The 15,217-nt window shown below is 37.6% G+C and overlaps 1 protein-coding gene across 1 annotated transcript in view; it reads right to left on the reverse strand.

Moving 5' to 3' along the window:
- Positions 1–241: 241 nt before the first annotated feature.
- Positions 242–15,217, reverse strand: part of LOC128264384 (transcription-associated protein 1-like) — a 90,999-nt gene continuing 76,023 nt past the window's right edge. The window contains exon 4 of the mRNA XM_052999824.1: positions 242–337. Within this exon, the coding sequence (XP_052855784.1) occupies positions 293–337 (45 nt within the window). The 3' untranslated portion in view covers positions 242–292. The remainder of the gene's footprint in view (positions 338–15,217) is intronic.

The following is a 15,217-nucleotide window of genomic DNA, read 5'->3' on the forward strand; positions in this document are numbered from 1 at the left end:
CGTTTTCCGGGTGATGTTGCAAAAACATTGAGCGGCTGTTCACATGATAACTCATTATGAAGTTGACGTACGCAGGAGGAAATACATAAAATTTGGACACATTTAACAATGTTAAAACTTATTAAAATTAAGGTATTTTTACAGTTTTTAATAAAAATGAATTAATGTTACAAATATTTATGTTACCTCCGAGATAAACTTTCCCCTGGCGAAATTATTGTAGCTTGTGGATCATTAACCTGGCATGCTAAACGCACCAAAAAATTTAAAACCGTATCGCAATAGGACTTATCTATGGAGCGCAAGACATCATCAGCCTTAGTGTTTGATCCCACACCTGTGGAAATAAATGTAAAATATAAATATGTAAGATTTATTGAATATTTTTATAGCTTTTTATTCATGTGCTAATGCTAAAATATTAAAAGTATTTAATATTTCTTGTTTAGTTTCGAAGTCACGGTACTTAATATGGAAACCGCAAAGATGTTTTTTTTCCCAATGATAATTTTTTTTGAAAAGAAAATGTTTGCTAACGTTTTATTTAAAGCAAGGCAAAACAAGGCAGTCAAAGATGTTTTCACATCTTATGGAGTAAATAATCTTCATTATTAAATTTATAAGATATTAATATATTTTCTATAAAAAAGCCGTTCCCTAAGTTTTTGCTTGTTTTAATCAGTACGCTTTCCTTAGACCGCCCACGGGTTAGGTCAAGTCATGGACTCGGTCTCACCACGGCCTTAATTATAATGGCACTTCTAAATCTTCTTCTTCTACCCAAACAATCAAATTAACTTCAAACAAAAAAAAACAGTTAATTCAGCAAAATAACCGAATATAATTCGATTCGATCGTTCCAACGGTTGTTACACTATTTAATTTAATTTTAATTTTATTCAATATTTTAGCCCCGTTCTCCAAGCTTATACTTATTGTTAAGGCACTGGTCATTATACTATGAAAAAATTAAATATAAACATTATTGACCTAAGCCTAACACCTATTAACTATCTTATTTGAAAGAATTTTATAATATTTTAATGTATATGTTTATTTTTCTAATAATATTTATTATTTGTAAATTTCTTTTACATTATTTTTAAAAATAGTTGCGCTCCTTATTGTTTTATCCTTATCGGATTGCATTGACGTAGAACTGCCTCTCCGAGCAGAGAGAACGACTGCGGGGGCATATATAGTTATTAGTTCGTTGAGATATTGCAGAATTGAGCTTGCTGCTTAGATACATTGGTTTGTGGCTGGTCTTATAGAAGTAATTTATTGATTTATATTTAGTCCATGAGTATAAATTAAGGTCAATAACTTTATTAGTCATGCTTAAAATTGGAAATATTATTTCCCGCGGATACGGCTTGAAATCTGTTGGAAAAATAGGACCTAATCAACCTGACTGCAGTGCTTGAAAAATTGAAAAGATTTGTTAGTTTAATACTAAGAATGTTGTGATTCACAGAATCGAAGGCCTTGCTATGATCAAGAAGAGTCAGGAAAGTAACGTAATTTTGGTCGATTTCCTGGCGAATGTTCTCTACAGTGTCAGATATGGCAGGTAGTAATATTTTTAAAAACTTTGGGCTTATATTGTCTAAACCTTCAGCACTGGACTTTACTTTAAGAACACAAGCATTCAGGCTCTTCAACATTTACAGTTTGATCCGTTTTTGTGTAGCTTTCTAAGCTTTCCAATTCTCTCCATTTATGTTTCATGGAGGGACAGTTGTTAAATTTGTTTTTATAATCATCCCTTTTAGCTGAGCGTATCTCTTGGTTACCGTTTCTCTAGCCATTTTAAACTGTTTATGAAAATCGTCAGTACGGTATCGCTTCCATTCAAAGTAAGCGGTATCGCGCTGATAAATAAGGTTTTTAATAACATGATTAAACCAAGGGGTATTCCTTGGCACAAACTTCTCAAGTAGGTACTTTATGTTACTATTCAATACATTAAATTGACAATCAACATTGTTATTACGATAAATAACAGACCAGTCACATACATTTAATTCTAGTTCCAGAGCTCGATAGTCAATATTTTTATAGTCTCTATATTTAAAAGAATGAGTTGTAGAGTCTTATTTAAGGTCATAATTAGGAAGTATAAGAAAGCTGGTGCTGAGATCTGGTCATAAAGTAAAATCTTGTTTGAGGAACAGGTCAAGAAGGTATCACAGGTATTGCTAATATGAGTGGGTATCGTTACGTTTACAGGAAAAAGTCCTATAGACTCAAAATCATCAAGTAGATTATTTTCCTTTAAGAGGTTACTATCGACATTAAAAGCTGATAAATCAGCAATGGAATCAAGGACGAATTCGTTTGTTGTTGTACTGTTCGGTCGAAAGATACAGCCGATCAGTGATTTCGTATTACATATGCCAGATATTTCCATTAGTAAAAATTCTATTGGACTATCATTTGAATGTTTCGACTTTATTTTACATTTAAGTAGTAACATAGATCGCGACATTACCAGCATGGCTAGCACGATCAGCACGATAAACATCATAGCCATCACACATAATTGACGAGTCGCACATATCAGAAAAAGGTAATTAATATTAAATAATAATAAAGATATCTTAACTAGAGATTCGAAGAGAGTAAATTCAAAGTCATTAAGAGCGAAAGCTATCATCTGCAGATGAGGTGGTTTCTCTCCCCACCGAAGCGTGAGTATTAGCAGCATTTGAAGAGGTGGTGAGAGGATCGGCGTGCATCAAAGAAAGCTCTTCTATCCTCTAGACGTGCAAAAAAGGCAGAGAGCAGAAGACGCTTATTCATTTGTATTGCCTCCTTAAATATTTTGTTATTTTTTTTTAGAGAGCTGCTCATTTATGTATACTACAGCATGATCCGAGACCCAAAAGCTGCAAGCTTAGTTGACTTTTTCTCTCGAGCCGGTACAACCCAATTTTTTTAAACAGTGATATCTTCTCCCGGACGTTTTCAAATTTGATAATAATCACCAGGTCGACGTGAGTGTTTTGGGTTTAAGGGGCGCGAAAAATGTCTCGTACACGTGGCGGCGGAGATTAAAGCACAGCTTGTGGTACAGAGCTCGTAAATTTTCCCGGTCCACGTATGGCACACCGCATAAGCACATTGCAAGAGCTGATCGGAAATGTTTTGGGCAGACAGCTTCGCTTCTAGTCCACACATTTTTTCACCCAATGCATGCAAGTCAGCTATCTCCTGGTTCAGCTGGTCGACCCGCCCACCCTATTTATCCCGTTCAGAGCGAAGATCAAGTACCTCGCATTTTAGCCCTACGATTCGTGAGCCCATCTCCTTGACATCTCCGGCGGTCATGTCTATCCGCTCCTCGATACTGGAGAGGATGCGTTATTCCGTTTCATGGACATGTGTCGCGATTTGGTTGGCTTGCTCTTGAAGGTGAGCCTAAAGGAGCTCCGACAAGCATTATTAAAGGTGCGCTTAGTCGGTGGCGCCGTAGTAACAGAAGGTATTGTTTATTTATTTTGTTTTGATTTGTTTTGTGACGTGTTTATATTTTTGTTATCAAACGTGTTTATATCTTTGTTTTGTAACGTGTTTATATGTTTGTTTTGTAACGCGTTTATTTAGTTTATAGTGTGGATTTTAAGAGTGCACTTGGAAACTAAACGGTGTTAGTTTGTGGGTACCGGTGCACTGTACGGGTTCGATAAAACAAACAAAAACAAAACACAATATATATATATTGTTTAAAATTGGGGACTTCGCTGTTTTATAGATATTTGCAGAGTTAATGCAAAGTTTTGACCATAAAACTATTTTATCCGAATAAAATATTGATCACATGAAAAACTTTAACGACAGAACAATTAAATATATGTACGTCTGCTCACAGTGAATTCTTTAAAACATCTGCATTTCGATTTCTATGCGTATATGTGTTACGGGAGCGGGCTAAGACGGGGTAAGAAATAAAACAAAAAAATAACCGTAGACAGCAGACACTGTGAAGTGCAGGTGGCGAAACACCGAAATTTTCAAATACAGTAACCAGAAACGAATTGGTCAGAGTAAGCAATTCACAAGAACATACAGCAGGCAATGGGTGTGAGCAGCAATTAATATGAAACCTAACAGAATCCGGAAGTGGGCCATTAAGCCAGAAAAAGGGGAAATGATGTACCTAAGTGGTAACACTTAGATGACCCGGAAGCAATACCACCGGTATAAAACAGCCCCCACCTTAGGTTCCAGTAGTCACAGTCCAAGATAATGCGAATCAGGCAGTCACAGTCCAAGATAATTGCGAATCGGGCAATCATAGTTCAAGATAATTGAGAATCGGGAGTTGAGACAGAACGACCACTACTGGCAAAAACAGTAATCGCGGAGGACCTATCCGAGTGATCGAATTTAGAACCCGATAGAAATATAACTTGTATGTCATGGGATCTGCAACCTCAAAGGCATCCGACAACACGGCAAACGTGGTGAACAACGTTGAAATTGTAGACCACAAGGAGGCATAACCAAAGTCTACAATGTTTTGTGCCTCATTACTCGACTCTTGATCCTTATGTTGATTCTGAACTTCCTCCTCATTAATATTATTTCAATTTCGGCAAAACAATTAACAACACCCATCAATAATAAACAAACAATTAAATGCAAGCAAAAGATCAAAGTTTTTATTTGTAATTGGAACCACCAGAAGAAACCTCAGCTAGAAGTGCTACCGTCATCCGTCGCGGTTGACGTTTTCACTCTTCTCTTCCTCGCAATTCGTATCGCAATAAAGCGAATAACTTATTTTTTTGTTTGAGAAATAAGACCAACATCGCTTAATTGCCCAAGAAATGACAATTAACATAATTCCTTTTTTTTATATAAATTAATCCAACCATATTATATATATATTTATGCATATGTGTATAATAACAATTACTTCAATATTATTATTTCGATTTCGGCAAAATAATCAACAACACCCATCAATAATAAACAAACAATTAAATGCAAGCCAAAGACCAAATTTTTTGTTGTAATTGGAACCACCAGAAGAAACCTCAGCTAGAAGTGCTACCGTCAAACGTCGCGAGTGCCGTTTTCACTCTTCTCTTCCTCGCAATTCGTATCGCAATAAAGCGAATAACTTTTTCTTCTGTTTGTGAAATAAGACCAACATCGCGCAATTGCCCAAGAAATGACAATTAACATAATTTTTTTATATAAATTAATCCAACACTTTAGTAATAATGTTAAGTGAATTTGCTCTAATATAAATATATTTATGCATATGTGTATAATTAATTTTCCAAACCCAGAATACCACAATGAGAGATCTGGTCGATACAAATAAAAAGGGGTAAGTGCGTTGCGTTCGACTTTCTGTCAAGCGCCCTTTTATAAGAATATACCCAGATCTATGTGCAATTTAAACATTTATATATATAAACTTCATACATTATTACCATTTAATTATTGAATTTATGTTCATTCATAACAGTTTTATTGCACGTTTATACAAATATTATATAATACTTCTCAGTTTAATTAATTTGTCACCTAATTTTACATTTTTATTTGTCAACTAAATGTGTACCTTTTTAAATAAAAAATCGTTTCAATAATTTATAATGTGAAGCAGAACTCAATAATGTCTTAATAAACGTCTATAAAAGGGGGAGCTGGCGCAAATGGAGAAACTCGAGTCAATAACGATGACGTAACTTTAAACTGACGACATGGACAATAGGGGATCGCATTGCAGTGGCCGGCGGTAATTCATCGGCATACGGAACGTATAAAAAGGCAGGGTAAAACAGCCACACGCTGCCGATCGAAATTCGGTCAAGCGCTCTAGCTAGCTACTTGAAAGCGAAAACGAGCTGAACAATTTTTTTTTTTTTTTTCTAAGGCACGATAAATTTATTCTCCTTATGTAGGGGAGAGAGTGGTTTCCAAAGAACCCACCCCGTCCGGCGAGCTGAGCCGGCACCTAGCGTGCCAACACAGGACGCAACTCCCTTGGCCCAAGTCATTTGGACTGGGCAAAAATACACCGTCGTAACATATGCTTTAAAACATTGAAGCTATGAAGATTTTCAGCTCAATTAATCGGTAGTTGCTACGGCAGCGATTTCCAATTTAAATATATTTAAAAGCAACAATTAGACAACTTGAGAAATATAGCTTCAAAACTACTGATCCTACTGAACATGCGGGGCCCGAAGCAGGATCGGAGGAAACTATTAGAGAGCTTTGTTAAGTTGCAAGTGCTCCGGTTTGGGCTTAAGCCGCCATGTCGCCCTCATATATCAGTGGCTTGCTAGCATGCAACGGCTATGTGCCATCCGAATATTCTGTGCTTTCCGGACGATCTCGGAGAAGCCAGCGCATTGCAAGTCGCGACAGCACGCCATGGAGAGATCGAAAACCGTGTGGCAGGTGAGATGAGATTCCACGACGTCTGAAGGCTGGACTCACGCTCTTAAACCAGTCTACTTGCCAAACCTACGCCTACCCAGATGCCAAACCTGCGGCTCGGGAATCGAAATGGAAGCAAGCCATGTCTTCTTCGAGTGCGTGCGATACATGGAGGACAGGACTGTGCGGGAAGCAGCGACCAGTGACAGCACTAGTCCTAGCACGCTGGTGCCCACCATGCTAAGTGGCGAAATAGAATGGGACACGACGGCCAAATTTGCCGCGTCTGAAATGCGGAATCTCCGGAAAGCAGAGAAAAAAAGAGGAGAGGAGTGAACACATTAGCTGTCGCGGTTGTGCGAAGCATTGCTTTGCGGCCGTACCGCACAATTTTGTCAGCTTATGGTAAGATCTTTGTCAGCTTAATAGCTTCATTCATATGTTTCTTTATGTTACTAGATTTAAGCTAATAAACGAAATACGGACATCCCCCACAGTCACCTGAACTGAATCCGATCGAGCACCTTTGGAATTGATCGCCGGATGAAAAAACACGACATATCATCAACAAATGACGTTAAAAAGGCTTTATTGGAGGCGAAATATTTCCAAAGAGAGACCACAACAAAATTGGTTCAACCCATGCCTAGACGTCTTAAAAAATTCAAAGTTTATATACGCTTGCAGCTATTGCCAAAACTAAATATTTATTAAAACATCTTAAATTTCTCAATGGTTACTATATGAAATCGTTTTTCGATTTGTTAAAATGAAAAGCGTTATTCTGAAAATTTAAACCATTACAATGTTCAAAAGAAGTAAAAAAAAAAAAAAATAAACGACTTGTTATAGCTGTGTCATCAGCAAAGGTGGATAGAGTTGTCTGACTGCTTGTGGGAATGTCAGCCGTGTATAGGACATACAAGATCGGTCCGAGCACACTTCCTTGGGGTACTCCAGCTTCGATTTCGTGGTTGGCGGAGAAGAAATTTTTACATATGACAGTTAATACTCTGTATTTAAAGTAAGATTCAAGTAATTTGTGGGTGTTTTGTGTAAGGACAGTCTTGATTTTCTGAACCAGACCGTCAATCCAAACGCGATCGAAGGCTTGAGGTACGATTAGGAATAAGGCACTGCAGTATTCCCTGCATTCAAACGCTGTGCGTATTTCAGCTGTTATGCGATTTACCTGTTCGGTAGTGCCGTGCTTTTCCCTGAAGCCGAACTGGTGCAGGGGGATCAGTCTGTCGTTTTGGAGGTGTGTTCTGAGGTGGCACAAAAGCAGTTTTTCAAATAGCTTTGATAGGCACGGAGGGAGGCTAATGGGCCGACAGTTGGCATTTGTCTTTGCCTGGTTTTGGTATCATTGTAATAACAGACTTTTTTCATTGTGTAGCAAAAAGCCACATTTAAAAATTGAGTTGAATATGACGGTTATGCTTTTGACTGCGCATAGAGGCAATTTAATTATCATTTTAGGCGAAATTAAATCATGGCCAGGGCCTTTTTTTGGATTCATCTGTTCTGCAATGGCTTTTATGATTGTGCTTATTTCTAGAATTATTGTGGAGGAAGGTTTCGCTGGTGAGATGTTTGGTAAAGTGAATTGGTTTGTCGGCGGATGAGGTTGGAAGACATTTTTTAAGTAAGAGGCGAGTATGTTGGCCTTTTCCTCGTCACTACGGACCCACCCACCTGTTGGTGATCGAATTAGAAAATCGGGTTCTATTGGTGGTTGAATGTTTGGAAGCGCTCCCCAGAGTGGAAATTTGAATGTTGCGCTATATAGGCACGTTGAGTCTGATTCTTTTCAGTTAGTAAAGCTTTAGACAACTTCCGACAAGCTTCTTTAAACCTTTGTTTAGAGGCTGGGGAGCGATGTGCCTGCCAGTCTCGGCGAAGTCGCCGCTTTTCTTGAAGGAGCGACTGGATCTGTGTAGTTGTACGTGAAGTTTTTGGGGGGTGATGTGGCTGAAAGTTGGATTTCAAAGTATGAGCTTATATATTTTTTATACTTTAGCCAGTTTGTTGTATTGGATGTCAGAAATTGTGGTCGTTCTACAAACTGTGGATGTTTAGATATACAGAGTAAAACAGGCTAGTGGTCAGATGACAGTTCCGCCAGGGTTTCAACATGTATCAGCCTGGACGGCACTCTCCAAGTTACAGCAAAATCGATAATGTCTGGTTTTTTTTCAGATCTGCTGGCCAGTATGTGGGAGTACCTGGTAAAACAAAATCTAGCTTATTACCGGGTTTGATAATAGCGTTGTATAATTGGCGTCCCTTGGGATTAATAAGACGAGAGCCCCAGTAGTGGTGTTTCGCATTATAATCACCGGCAGCTATAAAACAGTTACCCAATGAGCCTAAAAATTCTTTCTCTGAAATATTAAATCGTAGGAGGACAATACACAGCCGATAGGGTGACTGGACCGCTGATTATGTTGATTCGTAGGGATGTGGCCTGTATGTGGTTGTAAGCAAACGCCTCCAGAGGGTGATGCCTAATGCGCTGTATGATAAGGATTCCGGTGCATCCGTGAGCTTTGCCGTCTGGGTGGTTGCTCGCATACAAAGATGTTGCCAGCGATATAGAAATAGTTTTTATTGGTTAGGGGCGTTTTTGAGAGGAGCATGATATCGATGTCCTGGGTGTTTAAGAACTGTAGAAGTTCAAGTCTGTGCTGCGAAACACCCTTAGCGTTCCAAAAGCATATTTTTAAGGGATTCATTTAAGTTGACTTTTGTTTGATTAGAAGTTTCGTAAGGTTGTTATGGTTTCGCACTAGTTCCTGGAGGTACCTTGCATTGAAAGCATATTGTTCGTGAGTGTAGCTAAAGTAGCTTCGACGCTGTTTTGTATTTGTGGATTGAAAGTCTGGTTTTGTTGGTAATAAGGTTGAGTTGGTCTTTGAGCGTTTTGCTCTGGAAGCAGAGTATATTTTGGTTTTGGTATAGGCGGGTGGGGCTGTATTTCTTTTGGCAGTGCAGCCGCAAAAGTAACTCCAGGAGTGGTTTGCGAAGGAATGTAAAAATTTGGCTGAGCAACCTGTTGGGCGGAGGTTGGTTGTTGGCGCCTCTGGTTGAGCTGTCTCTTGATCTTTATAGAAAGGGCATCCCCTGTAATTAGCAGTGTGGTTTCCACCACAGTTGCTACATTTTCTCAACGCTGGGTCTTTTTTGGTATCCGTGCAAGCTTCTATACAGTGCAGGTCGCCACAGGCCACAGACTGGTCGCAAAGTGCAATAACTATTTGTGGGCCGTTTCGTTCATGCGGCTCCTCTACGGTTATTCTTCGATGCCGTTTGTATATGGGGTGCACTGCGTTTTCAGGGTAGCCGCGTCTGGTTTGAGTTCAATCTTGAAGAGTGGCTGAGGAATTTTTGTCCTGTTGGTTATGTTCATTACGTTTTTAACGTCAAAACCATTTTCTTTAAGTCCTTCAGCTATATCAGCTGCCGGGACGGTTGACTGGATACCCTTTATTACAACTTGAAGTCCTTTGCTACTTTTGAGTTGGTAGGTGTAATAATTAACACGCTCTCTGACCAGGAAGTTTGTTACAGAGCGGTAATTGGCTTCATTGGTGATCTGGAGCTTGGTTTCAGATATATTACCTCGTTTTAAAATAGTAATATAAAAGTGGTTTTGCCCAAATTTTTAGCTTAAGTTTATTAATTAGACCTGAACAATTTTGATCCCTAATGTACATAGGTGGTGGCTTTACAATTATATTGGCTTGGGGTGGTTGACCCTCATCTTTTTCGAGCTCGCCAAGTATGGCAAATTTGTTTTCTGAAGTTGCCTTAGTGCTGTTTTTTGAAGTTTTCGTAAGTTTAGGCAAATTTGCTCCTTTTGCAAACTAAGTTTTCTTTTTATTTGTACATACCGATCGATCCCAGTCTGTACATGCGTAGATTGTGAGAGATCTGCAGCATAGATAGTTTCGCTCGCGATGCCAAAATCGGCCACACGTTGGTCGATGTTAAAGTTATCTTGTTGTAGTCGATACGACATTTGTAATTGAGGGCACCGTATTAATGAGCGCTCAAGCTGATGTAGTCGGTGCGTCTATAGGTGGAAGGGGGGAAAGGGCATTGCGAACTCCATGACTGCGTTGGAGCAGCGCAGCTGAAGTTGGTAAATAGTGCTGGCGAAAGAGACCGAGCTCTTTCAGTAGCGGGCGGCGACATTGCACTTGTTGTTGTGTTATTTACTGTCTCCGATGAGACAATTGCTAAGTATGCATTATTTTTCGAAGACGAAGACAGTTGAAGCGAAGACAGTCGACGCGCGTCTTGCTGTTGTTGTTGTTGTACACGACTTTGATTCACTGGCTTGCTGTTGGCTCATTTCAATAACGTCCCCGCAGGCAGTTTAATATATTTAAATCTTTGTATTTGTTATTAGATTTGTTTTGGAAGAGAGCCCTTGTTGTTTGGCATTGCTGCCAGCATCTTTTCGCTATTTATTGGTGGGTTTTTATTTTTAAATAAATAGTTTTCCCGTTCGCTCGGCGGGAATACGCCTTGGAATAACATTTGAAGATGACATTTGCGACAGTGCCAGTTCATCACTGTATATGCATTAGCTTTGCCTACAATATATGTGACGGCGTTTTCGTTGCACAATATAAGATTACCAATATACTTTAAATATTATTATATTTTATTCATGGTTTTTCGATTTTGTTTGTTAATACAATTTTCGTTTGCCTGAACTGTTGCTCCTCTCCCCGGGGAAAAGCCAAAATTACTACTGCTTCAATATTATGAATACAAATAAAATCCTCCTAGTGTTTTGTTGTAGCATAAATCTCTGTAACATTTTACTCTCTCTTCCTCCCGCTCTACTTTTTGCGCCTTATCTATCAGGCCACGCTTAGTTGATCGAAAAGATTTTATCTCACGCGTTCCTTTTACTTTTGTTTTTATAATTTTAGTGTTTTCATTTGATCCCAGTGTCACATTGACTGATGTATTTATTTATTATTTTATTTTGTTGCATTATCGCTTCTGCTGAGGGAGTTACTTAAGCGTAAAAAAGCCGATCCCATTAGAACGGGCGCTTCTTTAAATTCAATTTCAGAAAAGGAATTTGCACCAATTCCAATTTTAAATACTTGTAATGATTCTTTACCGGCACCTAGCTCAACAGCCCCTGTCACTGGATAAGTTGTAGACCAGCCCGATGGATCAAAAGCTTTACAGCCAGCTGTTCCTAATGGTACTGCGTGCTCTGAAGCACTCCCTTGATCAGAAGATCGGAGTCAAAAAGAAACTTCCTGTTTTTCTTTTATTTGTTTCTTGATTTACTCCCGAAACCACATCTGATAATGTTTAAATTTACAAACGCTCGCAAGATATCCTCTTTTAAATATCTGTTTCTACAGAAGCTTTTAACGCTTTAAAAGTCAGTGCTATTCGATGTATCTGAACCGGTGTAAAACCGCATTTTCAAATAATCCGAGGCAATTTTATAATTTTGTAAATGTCAAGTGAAAAAACATATTAGACATAAATATTTCCCACGATTGTTATCAACAGTGCCCTTATTATAAACATTTCATACGCCTTTACCGACGACAGCAGACGTTATCAAATTATAAACTTTTAAACAAAGGGTCCAGCATAAAAGCTTTGACCAATCCAAATTTAATAAACAAAAGATGCAGCCTGACAACCCACTCATCAGGCCACCATTTCAACCAATCGAAATCTTCTGATCGAAGTCCACTTTTGCTGCTAGCGTCGCTGTCACCGTTTAAAGCCATAGTTATAAGAATAATGCAATTGTAAATACAGTTCAATTTTGTGAACCTAACTATAAAGACTTTACCAATAAAACTCCACTGTATTTTAAAATAAAAATCGGTTTTTTTAATATATCTTAAAGTGAAAAATCTAATTTATACACATAACATGTAAAATGACTTCCTGCGAGCGGTCATAAATATCTTTGACTATAAGTAATATCAGGGTAGCTGTGATCTCCCCTATCGCACTTAAGAATGTTTTCCAAAGTTAGGGATAAACAAGCCACTCCACTGTGGCGCTCATAGGCCAAAAATCAAAAAATCGACAGTACCAAAAATGATCGATAAGTATACAAATTGTCTCAAAAATGACCAAGCTTCAGCGCAGCAACGTTACTTTAGCATTTCGTCAAAACAAAGTTGCAATTTAAAGTGGTCAAACGTTCGCAAGAGAGTTCCGAATTAGTTTAATGACCAAGCTTCAGCGCAGCAACGTTACTTTAGCATTTCGTCAAAACAAAGTTGCAATTTAAAGTGGTCAAACGTTCGCAAGAGAGTTCCGAATTAGTTTATTTAAAATGAACTTTAAATTTTCAGGTATTTACTTTAATAAGTTATTTTTGTGAAATTAATCAGTTTGATTTGTTATTTTTTGTGTATGTTTAATTATTAATCCTTTATTTAGGTATTATGTGAATGTCATATTCATGTTTAAATAGACTTTTAGATATGTTACACCCCGATCCCCCCTTTAGGAGTGTTATCAGTGTGTTTGTTAATGTTTGAAGGTAATAAAAACGTTAAGTGTAGCTGCTAATACTTGCTAATTTGTGTGTATTCATTAATAAACTAATGCTGTCTTACTGTTTTCAGGGTCCAATTTGCGACGCAGTCTGCTGCTCGTCCTTTGCTTTTGTGATGTTTCTTTTGTGTTCGTCATTTGTGTTTGTAGACAATTTTGGATATTCTTTTTTTCGCTCATTTGTCTGTTATCATTTTCTATAGGCGGTTCTTGTAACTGCGAATTTTCACGCATGTACATCTTTGATCTTTGGTGCACAGAAGAGGGCAAAAATGCCGATAAAACTCGAAGAGTGACTACTTTGGTAGAAGAGAGCATTAAGAACAAGGGATACGCAGTTGATATGATAACACTTAAGAACTGCATTAGTTACATTTGCAAAAAAATTATTGCCTTTTGGACTTAATACAAGCGTATTAAGAGTTTAATTATTGTTCAATATCACTCTAATTGGCTGAACACTATTGAAACAATTATAATTGAGCCTCCTCATCGAAGGGTTTCAAGTGCTGAACGTGGACGACCCAAAATGGAGAGGGGGAGAGGAGTTACACTTTCAAAAATTTATACTGAAGATAATTTAAATATACATATCTTGGATGCTAATAATGAAATTTTAGCATTGAAACTTCACTGGAAGTATCTTTGCGCACCATCGCCATATAAGCCATACTAAGGTGCTATGTGAGCTATAGGATAGAGTCTTCCGATGTAGCCAATTTTTTTACTCTATATTCTCAATATTTTTTAGATTTTTGAGGAAAATTTCATAACGATATCTCAACGGGAAATTTTTATGGCCGCAGCTGCATAAAAGCCCAACCAGTGTTCACTCCGAGGGATATTAGAAATAAGGTAATAATCCCGATTATAACATTTAATGAGCTCTGTACATGCCACATTGTCAATCTATCCAGAGTCATTAATTACGATCTGTTACCTAAACCATGCGAGGGAACAGTTGTTAGCACTTGTAATCTGTAAGTGCAGGCCACTTGAGCCTCCAAGTCTTATCACTTAATATGTTTCCCACACTGCACAAAGGACTTGTGCGGCGGTCAAAATATAGCTCTCCCGCTCAGGGCAAGCAGATGCGTTCTCTTCGTAGGCCATATATAAGAAAAGAATAGGAATCACACCAATTACTTGCTAAGAAACTTTATGAAATAAAACAGTTTGAAAATAGAACTCAGCATTTGCGACATTTGTGTTCCTCTCTAATATTACCTTATCAACAAGGTTTTGTTAAGCGAAGGTCAACTACCACGAACCAACTTTAATTGACTTCTATCATAGTTAAATGATTTAATAATAAAAAAAAACTCCGCCTACTTAATCAGTACAATTCAATTGAAATTGCTGATTCTGAAATTGATAAGTTTTTTCAAAGTACCGGATTTTCGTCTTAAGTCAGACTACTTTTACCAAATACAAATTGTATTTTCTTCCTTAGAAAAGATTTAAGATTGGGAGACAACAACACCAACATATCCTTCAGAGCCAGACGGGCTTCCTGGGTGTTTGCTTAAGTTTTGTGCCTTAACTTTTTGAAACCCGATTCTTATACTGTTTCATTTGTCCTACCTCAACATCAGTTTTTCCAATTATATAAAAAGATGTACGAAATTAGGGGCATTTCCAAATATTCTACAATTTCTAAAGCGTTTACTTCACAATTCCTACAAATGGAAGATTTAGTCAAAGTTTAAATTAGCTAAAAATATGTTTTTTTGTTCACATTTCTGGGGTTTTTTATGAAAACGCTAGTAAAGATTTCTTTTTATTTTCGGGATCTTAAAGCATTTGAGATTACGCAACTTGTGATTTATAACACATTTTTCTCCAAAAATGCGCTTTTGGGAGTTATTTCATCCTATTTTGATGAAATTTTAACCGTAATTCTGAAATATTTAACCATTACTATATCTCGAAGAACTAAAAAAAAATTAAAAAACAGAAGAGTTATAATTTTTTTTCATTTATTTTTCCGATTGTTCCTATGGGAGCTATATGCTATAGTCGTCCGATTTTGATAAAATTTAAATCATAATTCTGAAATATTAAACCATTACTAAATGTCGAAGAACTAAAAAAAAAATTAAAAAACAGCAAAGTTATAATTTTTTTTCATTTATTTTTCCGATTGTTCCTATGGGAGCTATATGCTATAGTCGTCCGATCCGGCTCGCTCCGACTTATATACTACCTGCAATAGAAAGACAACTTTTGGGAAAGTTCCATGCAGATA

Source organism: Drosophila gunungcola, unplaced genomic scaffold, assembly GCF_025200985.1.
Source record: "Drosophila gunungcola strain Sukarami unplaced genomic scaffold, Dgunungcola_SK_2 000068F, whole genome shotgun sequence".
In the NCBI taxonomy this organism is placed as follows: Eukaryota; Metazoa; Arthropoda; class Insecta; order Diptera; family Drosophilidae; genus Drosophila; species Drosophila gunungcola.